The sequence below is a fragment of the Miscanthus floridulus genome, chromosome 8, assembly GCF_019320115.1.
Source record: "Miscanthus floridulus cultivar M001 chromosome 8, ASM1932011v1, whole genome shotgun sequence".
NCBI classification, from domain to species: Eukaryota; Viridiplantae; Streptophyta; class Magnoliopsida; order Poales; family Poaceae; genus Miscanthus; species Miscanthus floridulus.
The window spans coordinates 110,428,420-110,443,413 of NC_089587.1; the positions used below are offsets into that span (position 1 = coordinate 110,428,420).

Here is a 14,994-nt window from a genome sequence, read left to right on the forward strand (position 1 = left end):
AGTATAAATCTTATGACTCGTTTGCTGCCATCTGATTCCTCTAACGCGAAGTAGTTGCTAGGCATTGCCAGAGCTAAATCATCCGACAGTTGACGCGCAAGGTAGGGGCCTTTCAAGTTCAGATTTGTTTTTTGTATTTCAGATGTGAATCGTCTTCCACTTCGGCGACGAACCGAAGAAGATGCAGCCCAGCGAGAAGATTTCCTTTGGCAAGTTCGACTTCATCACCGACCAATTGGGGAACCTGCGCCTCCAGGAGCCCGATACGACCCAGGAGGAGGAGCAGTCTCTTTCGATCCATACGTGCTTTTGCCACCGGACTGGAAAAGGCTATGGACACAGGGCCACTCGCCATCGCTCGTCATCTGACCTGCCACGCCGGCATACTCGCCGAAACCGGTCGAGAGCACGATCTCGCCGTCACCTTCTACATCCAAAGGTTGAGGACCCGGCCCCCAAGGCAGATTCGATACCTCCACCTGCGTGCACCCCCCTCAATTCTCGATCAGATCAAGGGACACGTCTGCAGTTCACTCGACTCAGCTTTCACAAGCCGTGGTGGTACCCACCAAACCTCCTACAGAGGAACTACAAAACTATTGCCCGGATCAAACTGATTGGGAGTGCAGCAACGATGACTTTGACCCACGCTTCGTCGGGGTCATCATCTGCTTCGTCGGGGTCATCATCTGCAACCTCAGCGAGAGCGGCACCGCATGGGAAAAATCGGACAACTCTGATCACTGTGCCGGATGCCACGACGTGGACACCTCCGGACTTGCGAACCCGGCGGAGCTTTTTCAGTTCCTCGACAACTGTGACCTGCTACTTGAGAACCCTCACACTCATGACGATGTGATGACATCATCTTGCATATGCAGGGGTGTTACGTCAGCACACCTGATGGCTACAGGGAGAACGAGTGCTATACCCCGACGCTCCCCCTGCCACTACGACTCCGACTATGTGACACCTTACGAGACTAGACAGGAAGCTCGGGATCGCCTGCTTAACCACAATGATACGAAAACAAAGGCGGTTGGATGGGCGACGAGAGAGGTGTAAAGGGTGTCATCGAGCAGGTGGCGGGAGATATCCGGTTGGGCGGAGCCGAGGGGCCGAGGGGCTTAGGGTTTCCTCCCGCGCTCCTCTGGTAGGGATTAGTGGAGCGGTGGGTGTGGGTGTTGGGAGTCATGGACGACAGCGGGGTGGGGGCGAAATGACGTGGTTGTGAGGAAGGAGTGGACGCATGAGGGGCAATGACATGATTTGAGGTCGGCCATGGTCATGGGTGGCGTATGCGGTGTTCAAACCATGCGAGAGGGGCTAGCGACTAGGGCTCCGGTGGATTTGGGGAAGAAGAATGTTTTCTTCTTTTTTGGTGGGAGAGGATACAACTAGGGCAGTAGGGCTGATGGGCCAGGGGACGAGTGCCACCGACCAGACGTTATCGGAAGAGCCTTCTTTCCCAAGTCATGTCTTTTTTTAAAAAAAAGTGCAACATTACGGTTACTATAAGACTTTTTTCTAAGTTGTCACTGGTGTTTATATATACATAAACACCAGCGACCTTCTCCATCATCTCTCTCCCTTGCCTCCACCACTAGACCTTCCAATTCAACGCCACTATTAACCATTATAGCAACATCGGCGAGATCCTCCATCCCCTCATTCCCTCCCATGCCCCCACCTCCACCACCAACCCTCTCGATCCGATGTGCCATCACCACTATCAACCCTGATCGCGTCGCCGCTGCCACCCGTTGTTCCACCCACACACCACCACCACCACTGGTCTGGTCATCTCCCCAGGCATGCCTCTAGACCCGGTAGCCACAAATTCTCTCCCCAACCCTAACCCCGAAATCCTAACACTAATCCAAACTTCTTAATCCTAAACCTAATCATAGCTTGGCGAAGAAGACAATGTGGTACTCAGAGAAAGAGATGAGGTCACCTGAGTTGGAGCCGTCAAAGTTGGTATGTCGGATTTGGATTTCTTACTTCCTCCTCCTTTCCTCTTGTTCATCCCATTTTCTTCCTTTCTGTGGATTATCCTGATTACGACAATGATTTGGTTTCCATATCCGGTGGTTCTTGATTTGAGTCTAAATCAAGAGGCCGCTTGGCTTAGCTTTTATAGGAAAGAAAAATATAGGTAGTTTTGACCCTCTTCCATCCGGTTTCAAATTTTAATTATTAAACGATTCCCATTCCTTTTATGTTGAGAGAGGCCGAGAGTACACTGAGAAAGCTTGTGCTTTAAGCATGGAGAGGATGTAGATAGATATGGATCACACTGTCAAGATCAGAACTCCGAAAGCAACATTAATTCAGTTATAAAAAGTATATATGTATTATGGAAACCACCTAACAAGAAGGTTATAGGATATGTACAATAGCCATGAAATGAAAGTTAGATGTACTCGTGTTCTGCTTAATTAATTGCATGGCAAGTTAACTACCGACAGTTTGTACACAGACAGACAAAGCGACAGCAAAGTTTATCCACTTCGATCAGCATACGTCTCATTGTAGCGTTCCTGTTCGCTTTGGTGCCATCGTTTTCAGTCGAAAAGAGAAACTTGCTGTTGGAAAAGGACCTCGTCCGGCAAGACAGATAGAAGGATTTGCGTTTCAGTTTCACCTTGACACACACGGCAGCCGCATTCCGAAAGGGTTCTTCCCTATCGCAAACGTATCCGGTCCGCTGGTCCTAAGCTGAGTAGCTGACCGAGCAAGAAACCTTCGCTGCAACGAGCTGGTTCGGCACGGTTCTTCTGTTCTTCCCGTGCTCCCAGATTCTAAAGCATCCATCGTTGCTTTTCGTCCACAGACAAAGTCAATAAAAAGGTTGGAATGCACTGCATATTGCCAGTAATACAAGTCCAATTATGACTCGCACTCGCTCGTACTTGGACTTTCGGTGCGGTGACTGGTGACAGCGTTAGAATTCTCCAAGATTTTGGCACCTACAAGTCTCGAAAACAACAGGTGCCGATGGAATAGCGCGCAAGTGAGACGCAAAATTAAGGCACGTAACCAGAAGAAAGCAAGTAGCGCGGCACGACACGGCACGGCAGCGGGGGAGCAAGCTCCCCGGTGGGAGTCACCGACGGCGATCAACGGACAACGACCTGACCGCAAAGCCTGATGTCGTCGCCGACCTCCGTCGACTCCGCGGTAGGGCGAGACGCGGACCGCGGACACCACCATGCCAGGGCACGAGCACGGCGAAATGCGAGGGGCGGACCACGCGGCCGCGGGGAGCAGTGGCTTTCAGGGCCAGCTAGCCAGCCCTTCAGTCAACTGCCAGATCGTTGCCTGCCCCTGCGAAGAACCTGCCTTGTCAAGAGCAGCCAAAAGCCGAGCGAGCCGCGCTCAGAACACACGGCTTTCATAAATGCCTAGAGTGGAGCACGATGACCAGCAGCCAGCTCGTCACGCGTTGACACGTCTAGTACTGTCTTTCCGCGTACAGTACTCTGCTCGCTTTAAACCCCAACAAGATGCCACTGGTACTGGGAAGCGAACGGCACGCCGTGGACAGTGCAAGTGGAATGATTGAGGAATCGATGGTCTGGAAGCAAACAAATCTGCCATGGGGGTACCTCAGAAGATGTAATAACAACAATTGTACTGCTGCCTTTTAAAAAAAACAATTGTACTGCTAGTCTGCTATCCTGCCACTGCTGCTACAGTGCTGTGTAGTAGAGCCTGCATTCTAAATTTCTAAGGGTAAACATAACAGCCACCGCCAGATGGATCGGCCAACAATGATCGGCCATCAGTAACCTATCAGCCTAGTGGATTTTGCCTTTGCCCCTCGCCCCAACCATTTCCTACTGAACAAAATGCACTGCTCTAACTGGACTATTATTCTCCTCAATCGAAGGGGACATCGAACGAGACCTGAGGTCGCAGCCCTTCCCCGGCCCCGGGACGCTGCTGCGCCGACGACGAGTCGACCAGGCCCTTGAGCATCTTCAGAACCTCGTCGGGGTCTTCCAGGTAGTACTTCGCCAGGCTTGGCTTGTTGCCGACGGTGCACGCGAATGTCTCGGCAGCCTCTGGGAACGCGGACTTGCTGGAAGGAGCACTGATGGCCTTGAACATGTCTTCGTCAGACCCATCGTCGCCAACACATAGGATGAAATCTGGCATTCTTCCGCGAGCCCCCAGGGCGGCAATGAGCCTCTGCACGGCTGCTCCTTTGCCCACCTCCTTCATGACAAGAATATAATAAGCTGTTGTGAGGCAATAGGAAATAGCAAGTGATAATGCCAAAACAAAAAAGGCCCTCATCGAGATTAACTTGGCATATTGGTAAACAAAGATAGCTAGGCAGTCATAAACATAGGCAACAGAGTCAGCCTAAGCAAGCATGGCTCATGAAAATGTTTCAGCTAATACAGACGGCAAAATGTTAAACTATAGCTAAAGAGATATGGTATCTGAACATGAGCTGGATAAATCTTCTTAAAGACAGTCTAATCCAAATGCGTTTTTGGTCTGAAAGCTGCACTTGATTGATCACGACAGGTCGACAGTTACCCGGTGGTCGTCTTGGCTTGTGCATAGGAAAGTGAAGTAGCTGCCCACACAGAAAATGCAGAGCAAGATAGGATGTGGTCCCTTTTCCAGAATGACTAAGACTGGTATACCAGTAGCTATCTAAAAGGCTAGCACGTGAGATTATTAGATGTTGCCGTACCTGAGGATTAACCTCCACAATCTGGTGGCCGCTTTTCACAGATACAGGCTCTTTAGCAAGCACGTCGCGCAGGTGGTCCTGGAGCTCTTTGGCCTGACTTGATCCGAAAACTGGATCAGCTTCCTCGTAGTGCCAGACTAGTGCTGTTTCTTTAGCCTCAATGTATGACCCGTCAGTCACATCGCAGTAATGCTTCATTACAGGCTCAACAATGTTTTTCCAATCATAGTCTACCAACAGTTTGGGTGGCTCCCATGGAGAATCCCTGCTCCACCTGATAAACAAAACAGAGTTACTTCAAGAAGCAGCCAATCTTTATTCCTGAATGCTCTTGCAGCCACATGCACGTAATCATTAAGTAATAATAGAATACAGATAAAATGGAACTGCCATGGTATAGGAAGCACTCGTCATACTATATAGAGCTCTGAACAAGTATACTACTTTATGGAGTAACGAGAGTCAACATCATCAACTCACTACCAACCTTTCTAGTGTACTAGAAAAAACAATTCTATATGGATAGTCAGATTTATTTATTTTCAAGAACTGCATGTACGATTAACGCGTATGTCAGAAGTACAATGGTGAACTAATTCAATACCATTAGCACCAAAATTTCTATTAAGCAGTTAGTCAAACAGAACAGTGATGGAAGAGGAATTAGCAAACATCAAACACTGAAAACTGCCCACGCCTAGGGGTCCTAGGCCATCTTATCCACCTGTCATTTATCAAATGCCAAGAGCGATGCAGCATTCCATTTCACAAACCAAAGACCCAACCAAGGACATGCCATGGGAACATGGGAGAGGAAACAGTTTTTACCTTGTGAAGTAGCCGTGCTCTGCAGAGATCCCCAGACTTTCACAGGGCGCAAGCCATCGAGCTAGTTCATCCTTCCTCCGCCCACTGACTACAAAGACGGTATTCTTTGGATCCGAGCACAGTTCATTCAGGACGCTAATCAATTCCTGGCTAGGATATCTGGTGTTCAGCCCCTGAGGCATCATTACTGTGCCATCATAGTCCAGTAAGATGAGCCTGTTGCCGGTACGGTGGTACGATGGATTGATGTGCTCAGGTGAGAGCTTCTGGAAGTTGGGACCAAGCACCACGATGCGGAAGTTCATGGCGAGCCCAACGCTCAAGAAGTTCATCGACGCGTGATCCTTGCCCGCCCTCTGCAGGTCCTGGTCCAGCGACCGCCCCCAGTAGGCAATGTCGTGCGTGACAACATACCTGTAGTGCTTCTCCTGCCGCATCTGCTTGTCACGCCCATTGAACCTCAGCGCCGAGCTCATCCCCTCGGCGACGTCGTCCACGTTCCACGGGTTGACGTGAACCGCGCCGCCCAGGGACGTCGAGCACCCGACGAACTCGGACAGGACGATGGCGCTCTCCCTCGGCGCGCCCGCCACGCCGCCGGAGATCGGACCCTCCTGCCGGCACACGGTGTAGATGTACGGTATCCTGTTCAGGCCGTCGCGCACGGCGGTGACGATGCAGATGTCCGCCGAGGTGTAGAACGCCAGCTTCTCGTGCATCGTCAAGGGGTCGTCGATCATCACGATCGGGTCATACCCCGGCTTGGCGAAGCGGGCATTGATCCGATCCCGCGTCGTCTGCACCTCCGCGCGAACCGTGTCGGTGTCGCGCCCAGGACTCCGCGCCGGGTTGTTGATCTGCACGAGCACCACCCGGCCACGCAACTCCGGCCGCGACTCTAGCAGCCTCTCCATGGCCAAGAGCTTGAGGTCAATCCCCTTGAACAGATCAACATCGTCTACTCCGAGCAACACCTGACGACCACCGAACCTCGTGGCGATCTCCTTGGCCTTCGCTGCCGTCTTGGGCGACGACAACGCCTCACGTAGCTGGCCTATGTCGACACCGACGGAGAGGATTTTCACGACAACATCACGGCCGAAGTAGTCGATGCTGATGTAGCCGCGATGGGTGTGGCTGGAGACGCCGAGTAGCCTGGCGCAGGCGGAAAGGAAGTGACGGGCGTAATCGTAGTTCTGGAAGCCCACGAGGTCGGCGTTTAGGAGGGCGCGGAGGAGCTCCTCGCGAACCGGGATGGCACGGAAGAGCTCTGAGGTGGGGAAAGGCGAGTGGAGGAAGAAGGCTATGCGGGCGCGCGGCGACTTGTGGCGGAGGATGGTGGGGAGGGCGAAGAGATGGTAGTCGTGGATGAAAACGAGGTCCTCGTCGGGGTTGAGATGCTCGAACACGCGGTCGGCGTACTGCGTGTTGGCGGTGAGATAGGCACGGTAGAGGTCGGCGTTGAAGCTCAGGCCGCCACCGCCGGAGGAGGTCGTGAACGGCAGGAGGTAGTGGAGCATCGGCCACAGGTAGTGCTTGCAGAATCCGTCGTAGAAGTTCGTGTGGAGATTGGGCTCCAGGAACACCGGGCTGCAAGCGAAGCGCGCGAGGAGATCGGCCGCGAGCTCCTCGGACGCAGGGATCGACGCGGCCGCGGAGGGAAGCGCGCCGACGAAGACCACGGGGCGGGGGAGACCGCGGGCGAACTGGAGCGGGAGCGCGTCGGCGTCGAGAGAGAAATCGAAGCCGTGGGGCGCGTCCGGATTGGGTTCCGCACGGAGGGGGAGGCGGTGGGTGACCACGATGCGACGCGCCTCCACCGGAAACGGCGAGAGCTCGCCATCGGAGGCGGAGGGGGAGGCCATTGCAGCAGCCTGCACAGCACAGGGGCCCGGCCGTTTAGTTTGGGTTCCTGTGGGAATCGGGGGATGGGGTCGTGGTATTTGCCAGCCGGCCGCCAAGCGCTGGACGGGCAAGCATGGCAACGAATTTTTTCAGCCTGGTCCTCCAATTTTCTTGTTTTTCGAAACCCCCAAATTTCTTGTTTTTCAAAGAAACGAGAGACTATTATTTGGCAACAACATGTGTTCGTGGCGGGGGAGGAGCACAAGAGTGTGGAGGAGAAGAAGTTCAACGACTGCCTGGAGTTTGAGGTGTACAACCAGGACATGCTTAAGACGGAGCTGTGCAATAAGTGGGAGGAGATTGTCGCATACCCATACAGGCGTACGTTCGTCGATTGATTTCTAGGCTGATAAATCTGGTTAGTGTTGGCTTACTGTAAGAGAACAATACTGTTAATCGATAAACTCTAGTTAAAACCAACGAGCAAATGACCCGTGTCAGTTTGCGCACGGCATCGGTGAGCTCTGCCTTGTTCGCTTTTTGATTTGACTGCAACTCGTATAGGAGGTCGACACCTGACGCGGAAGCAGGCCCAGATGTTGCACGTCTCGGACGCGCAGACGTGACGCGGAAGCGGGCCCGGATGTATCTGGTTGACGTAGAAGCAGGCCCGGATGTATTTGGTAGAGTCTATTGTACAGAGATAGAGATAGAGATAGAGATACCTGTATTTTTAGCAGACTATATTTTTTATGTAATATAATAGGGCTCTAATAGAAAAAACCGTTTGCTTAATGTTCACGTGTTGGCACCAGCACCAGCACCCATTGAATTCTTTACAGGATTTCGCTGGCACAAATGCTACGTATTGCATAGAAAATACAGGCATATGTTTCTTGTGAGGCTTTTCTTCCTTTGTGATATGGCTATCCCATTCAAATTGGCAATATTATGGTCAATATTAAAAATAGAGCTTGTCTATCTAACATCCGGGTGTTTTAGCACCCGGTAACACCTGAATTTTTTCCCCATAGATACTATTTATCTTCCTCCTCTCTTCTTTTCCTCCTTGGTACAAATCACAAATCACAAGTAACAAATCACAAGTAATAAATCACAAGTAACAATTTTTTTTTCTATGAAAGGATAGAGACAAATTTGGTGGCGGTGCCGGAGTTGGGGAAGAAGCTCACCGAACTTGAGGAAGATGCCGGGGGTGGCGGCAGCGCTAGGACGGGCGGGCACAAACACGGCAGCGCAGGCGCGGCGGACGTGCGGCCAAAAACATTCGTGTGCCACTGAATGATAAAACACCCAGTTGTTGTATAGCATTTCCGTAAAAATATACCCACTCAGATATAATCTAGCACAGCCCAATATTAAAAATATACCCACTCAGATATAATCTAGCTCAACCCAACTATAATAATAAAGAGATAATGGGCGGTGAAAAGATAGTTTTGCCTCGGACCTTATCCCTTCCCATTAATGTAGGGATATTGTGGACAATTTAATTCAAATCATTTATAATAAGGGATTCAAATAGCCACATGTTAGTTTTTAATAACTATACAAATTCTATAATCCATAGCCATAGCCTTTATCCCATCCAAATAAAGCCCTTAAACTCTCAAAAAATATCATCATTATGTAAAGTTGCTCACAAAAGCTTTCACAATGGTTTTTTTTAGAACAGCTTTCACAATGGGTTACGAATGATTTTTTTTTTTGGTTTTCCGTAGTGCATATCAACATTGCCAAGAAAATCATGATAAACTACCTAGTACACCAGCTCACTTTTTTTCCCTCACAGTGTGTAATGGATGAAGAATTTTTGCTCCTTTAGCCATGCATGCCTACCAAAATAGCCAATCCATCAATGTTAAAAACTACAAGCCACTGCTTGTAGTTTTCTTAGATGAAAAATAGTAAATACGATGTCCAGTGTTCGTAGCACCAATTGTATTTTCTTAAGGGCATGTTTGGTTCTCTTCTCGGCGGCATGTATTGCATCTAACATCCAGACTGCCGTTGGCCAGGCTCTGATCATGCAGGCCACTGGTGTTTGGTTGCTTGCTTTGCAGCGCTAGGATCCCGACAACAGTTGTTTAATTTGATTGCATGTTCTTTGGCTTGTAGCCACCCGAAATCAGCAAACCAAACGCGCCCTTATGTATTCTAAGTTGTGAATTGAGATACCCATAGACATCCCAAACTTCACCAAGTCTCTTTGGATGTTTTCGTTTGTGTGTGTGTGTGTGGTGGAGGACTGGTGGTGGGTGTTTACATAACGTGAGACATATTGGCATGTAGTGGCATTGTTTATAAACAACTCATGCAAACATCTTACGTTGCGCACATTTTCATGGTACCTTAAAATATGATGCATATCTAATACAGAAACAAACTCATTTTCAGCGGCGATATATCTCCATAGTCAATGCTCACGTCACCCATAGAACATTGCAAAATATTCTATTGATATTGGATAAGGATGCATAACTGGATACTACATCTGAAAGGTGTGATGTCGGTACAAACTTGGTGCTATATAAGCATGTGTGTTCTCATAGAACACAAACCATATGTAATGCTATATAAGCATGCATATATTAGCACCTTATGTTTAGTCATCTTGTGTTTTATTGGTACAACTTGGTCCAACATTTTTCGCAAAAGGAAAAATTTGCCCAACATTTAAATGGGGTCTACGCTAGCGTCCGGGCGTTCGAAGGACACCCCCCAGTTGCTGCGCCAGCCCACCCGCCCATGTGTGCTTGCTACTTCCTGCTCTGTTGCAAGGACACGCGCGTCCGGACACCCATGCCAGCTGTTGCGTCAGCCCACCCATCCGCGTGTGCCTGCTACTTCCTGCTCTGTTGCACGGACGTGCGCGTCTAGACACCCATGCCAGCTGCTGTGCGAGCCCACCCGCCCGCGTGCGCCTGCTACTTCCTGCTCTGTTGCACGGACGTGCACGACCAGACACCCATGCCAGTTGCTGCACCAGCCCACCCGCCCCCGTGCGCCTGCTACTTCCTGCTCTGTTGCACGGACGCGCACGTCCGGACACCCGTGCCAGCTACTGTGCCAGCCCACCCACCCGCGTACGCCTGCTACTTCCTGCTCTATTGCACGCGCCAGCTTGCCTACCCGCCCGCGTGCGCCTGCTACTTCCTGATCTGTTGCACGCGCCAGCTCGCCTGCGCGCGCGTCTGCTGCTGGTATCACCTATTGCACTGCCTGCTCTGTTGTGCGCCTGCTTATCGCGCAAACAGGGACTGCCTGTGCTCGCTACGTATCGCGCACCAGGATCGCTTGCACCTATGCCTGCTCATGAAACACTTGCAATATGAAAGTGCGTTTCTGCAACATACATATGAAGCAGATGAAATATTTGAAACATACGCTTGCAACATATGTGTATATCCAATGCAGCATATGCAACATCGAGATAAAAACACTTCCAACATATGTCTGAAGTAGATGAAATATTTTAAATAGACATTTGCAACATACGTGTATAGTCATTGCAGCATATGAAACATCCCGATCTACTTTTGCAACATATATATGAAACACTTGCAACATAACTCTAAAACATCTGAAACACTTAATATGTTTGCAATATGCTCTTTCAACGCAACATGGGCGGACGACGTGGCAAACTAGTGGAGGCGACCCCTGCGATACGGCCGCGGCAGGTGGGGCGCCTGATGGTCGGGAGCGAGCAACGACACGGGCGCGAGAGAACATCCGCGCCGAAGCGAGCAATGGCACACGCGGGCGAGCGAGGCGCGTGAAGTGGGCGCCGCGGACCGGATGCCCGCTTAGTAGCATTGCCGTTTAAATGGAGCTAAGTGCAACACAAAGAAGGACGAATTTGTAGTTTCGGATCAGTTGCAGGGTGTCCATATAATTGTGTCTAGAGAAGAGAATGGAATGGGTTATCCACAACAGAATATGGAATTACGCAACTGCCCTCGAACTGTGGAACAAGCTCAATAACACGTGCTGCACCCAGTTTGCCTTCGATTCACCACGTTCTTCTTCTCCTCTCCCCCGTCTTTTTACTACGCTTGCTAAGCATGATCATCGGATGATTTTATTCACACGCAAGGGAGAAGAACCCTTTTCATTTGTTCCTGTAAAAGGCTGTGACGATCTCAGCGTTTTCTTTATTTATCAAGGGATCGGAACTGTCAAAAAGTGAAATTTGGTGCTGTACTGTGTTTTTTTTTTCATAAAATAGATAAATCTCGGTGCGTACGTCAGGACACTTAAAAGATTTCGCAAGTATCGTTGCATTATATGGCAGCTTATCCGCTGATGAAGATTTTCAATAAATCGGGTAGGTTATGGACGAGACTTGAGATAGAGACCAGGAGAACGCAATAAAGATCCACTACCTATCTCATCCAAAAGAAATTAAGATATCTGTACGGAACTACGGATATAGAAGGAGACGTTTATTATGTGTAATTTCCATGTATATTCTTTTTTTTCGTACGGAATATGATATATCTTTTTTCTGAAAATTCTTGCTAGAATTAGCAGGTTTTAATGTCCATGTATATCCTACCGGGCCGGGACAAAGATACAGTTCTTGCTCGTCTCGTGTCATATATGGGAACTTCATCATCAGAGGTAAAAAGGACGGACTTGCTGCTGTTACCTCAACGACCGGTCGTTCTCTGTTCTACAAAAAGGGAAATTTCTGGTGTCTTTCGCCTGTCTGGGATAGGATGGAATGATTTTTATCTGATCTTGGACCATCATCTACTTTTAGCCGGACACACGATCTGGGTTCGGATGTCGTGAATCTATTTCGGGAAGGAAGTGCCCACGTCGTTCTGTGAACTTGTGAGGTTTTCTGAAATGAAATGGCAAATCAATAGTGCTCCCTCCGTACTACCGGCCAGAAGGGTCATAACTCATAAGAGATAGGAACGGGAAGAAGAGGAGCACCGGTTGATATGACCCATGACCATGAGGCCGGGAGATAGCATCCACCAGAAAAACGTGCAAGCCGAGTAATTAATACTGGGATTAATAAGTAAGCGGATAGGAAGAAACACGGTAAAAAGCAGTTAAAACACAACGTGATGAATCAACGGGGAGAAAAAGGAGTAGTAGGGAAGAAAATGCCAATAATACCAACGACCGTATCGATGACCATTGCCCTTGCCCCTGCTAGCTTCTCACGATGGCTTGCCACACGGTTTGTACCAAGTCCATGGAGATGCGGGTCAGCGCATGCAGCTCATGACATCCAATCCGTGGTGTCCATTGACCGCATCACCGTACCGAGGACGAAGCTACCGGAAGTAGTTACCAGCACCTTGCGTCGCCGGGGTAGCTTGCCAATGCCAACAATGTTAACGTCTCTGTCAACCTTGAGTCTCACTTTTTGAAAAACGAACGCAAACATTGTACTGCTACGTACTCAAAGGATTTGGTTAGACGGTATCACGGTAAACAGCACAAGAAACATCTCGGAATAAAGAAGAAGAAGAAGAAGAAGAGAAAGTTCCGAGAACCCGCAGGCTAAAAGGAGGAGCCGCGTGTGCACGTCAACGCACAGCGTTCAGCCGCCGCCACCCAGTCTCGCCCATTCCAACCTGCGTGCGATGCCACACGACACGGCCCCCACCCCGGTCCGACACGACCGTGCAAGAGTCAAACCACGCTATCCTCCTGTTGGGGTTGGAGAACGTTGGACCGGACCCAATCACCCAACCCAACAAGCAGAAGCAGGCAACCAGCGGCGGGGAGCAGGCCGACACCCCCACGGTAGACGGGAGTTCCTAGGAGCGGCGGCCCGGAGACGCCCGCGACCGCCGGTCGGTTTCCTTCGGGCTCTCGGCGGGCAGATCCTAGCTCGACTTTTGCCGCTAGGATCGGAGGATGGCGGCGGCCGGTTCGGCTGCGCGCCAGCGCACGTTGTTTGGCGACCCCTCGAACTCGGAGAGACAACCGACGCCGACGGGTCGGCACAGCATTTGGCGGTGAAGTGAATGTGATGGGCCGGCCGGGTGTCCTCCACCTTCTGGGTCGGTCCTCCTCTGGATCGTCCGTTCGACCCACGGCGGCGACTGCCCCGGCTCGTCGTGGCTCGTGGCACGTATTCGCGTCTGCTTCTAGATTCCCACTGCTCCGCTCCTCGTGGGCATAAAAGGACCAGGATTTTGTTGCTGACACAAGATCTAGTACCAGCCGGTCTGCGACGGTCAGCCAGAATCCAAATTCACTTCATCCAACGCCTAACGGACTGTACAGTAGTACGTACGTAATCCCTTTCCATAAAATCATGCAAGGCCATGTTTAGTTCCCACCAAATCCAAACTTTCGCACTATGCAAAAAGAAGATTCCTCGTCACATCAAACTTGTGGTACATGCATGTAATACTAAATGTTGACGAAATCAAAAACTAATTACACAGTTTGGTTGTACTTTGCGAGACGAACGTTTTGAGCCTAATTAGTCAACGATTGGACAATTATTACCAAATACAAACAAAACGCTATAGTGAGCCACAGTACCAGAAAAATTTTGGCGGCGCCGATTCCAGGCGTAACTAAACATGGCCCAACTATGGATTACCGGCTAAAAAAAATAGTTCACGTTTAACCAAGCTTTTAGTGAATAATATTTATATTTATGACTACAAGTCAATTTATTACGAAAATACATTTTATAATTAATCTAATGATATGTAATTGTATTATAAATATTGATATTGTTTATCTATAATTGGTCAAACTTAAGATACATACTAAAACATGACATTGCGTTAGAATTAAGGTAATATGATGTAGGGCGCTGACTTGGGCACTCGAGAGTCGACATCAGGCGGGCTCTTGATACAAGACGAGGGAAATGTATACAGCACGGTGCTTGATCCCGCCCGTGGAGGCGTGGACCACGTCGCGGGCTCTCAGGGTTTGTGTTACTTGTCAAACGTGGCACGTGAATGGTCACCCCATCGCTTATTTTAGTGTTTGACTTTCTCACCTTGCTGTGTCGCGTTAGATAAACCACTCGTCGGAAATAAAAAAAACGGTACGATGCGAAATCAGCAGAACCTTTATCACGAAAAAGCTCTAGGACGTGTTTTACTACGCTTTTTCGTTCTTGTGCTTTGTGCTTTCTCTCACATGATATTTTAGGCTTTTAATTGGCAACGGAATATTGATTTGTGACGGGATTTACGTCCTGTTTAGCAGTGCTAGTAGTTACTCATTCCGTTCTAAATTGTAGTCGTTTTGACTTTTTTCTTTCATACATAACAAAATGAAAAAATAAAAAAGTCAAAGTGACTTTAATTTGGAACGGAGTGACTAGTTTAGTTAGAGCATCTCCAAGAATACCTAATAATTTGTTCCCTAAAACATGGTGTTGGGTTCATAAATCTAGGATCCCTAATATGTTCGCTTCCTAGCAAAAGCTCGGCCCAGCAAACGGCATTACATACGACCCGCAACTCCTGGGCCGGCTCAGATACCTAACGACAGGCCAGAAGAGCGATCTAGTCTTCGACCGGAAGGCCTGGCCAGGGAGGGGACGGCGCTCGCTTCCGACTCCGACCCGCTTTTCCGACCGGAAG

General features: G+C 49.6%; 1 protein-coding gene across 2 annotated transcripts; it reads right to left on the reverse strand.

Moving 5' to 3' along the window:
• Positions 1-2,967: 2,967 nt before the first annotated feature.
• On the reverse strand, positions 2,968-7,550 carry LOC136473256 (probable alpha,alpha-trehalose-phosphate synthase [UDP-forming] 11). Of its 2 annotated transcripts, none has more exons than XM_066470936.1 (3): positions 5,543-7,546; positions 4,715-4,988; positions 2,968-4,224 (listed from the first exon to the last, which is right to left on the reverse strand). In XM_066470936.1, the coding sequence occupies exons 1-3, from the start codon at positions 7,405-7,407 to the stop codon at positions 3,886-3,888; spliced, it is 2,478 nt and encodes an 825-aa protein (XP_066327033.1). In that variant the 5' UTR covers positions 7,408-7,546; the 3' UTR covers positions 2,968-3,885. The 2 variants fall into 2 exon arrangements, with proteins under 2 accessions (XP_066327033.1, XP_066327034.1); XM_066470937.1 differs by having other exon boundaries at positions 4,133-4,247; positions 5,543-7,550.
• Positions 7,551-14,994: the final 7,444 nt, after the last annotated feature.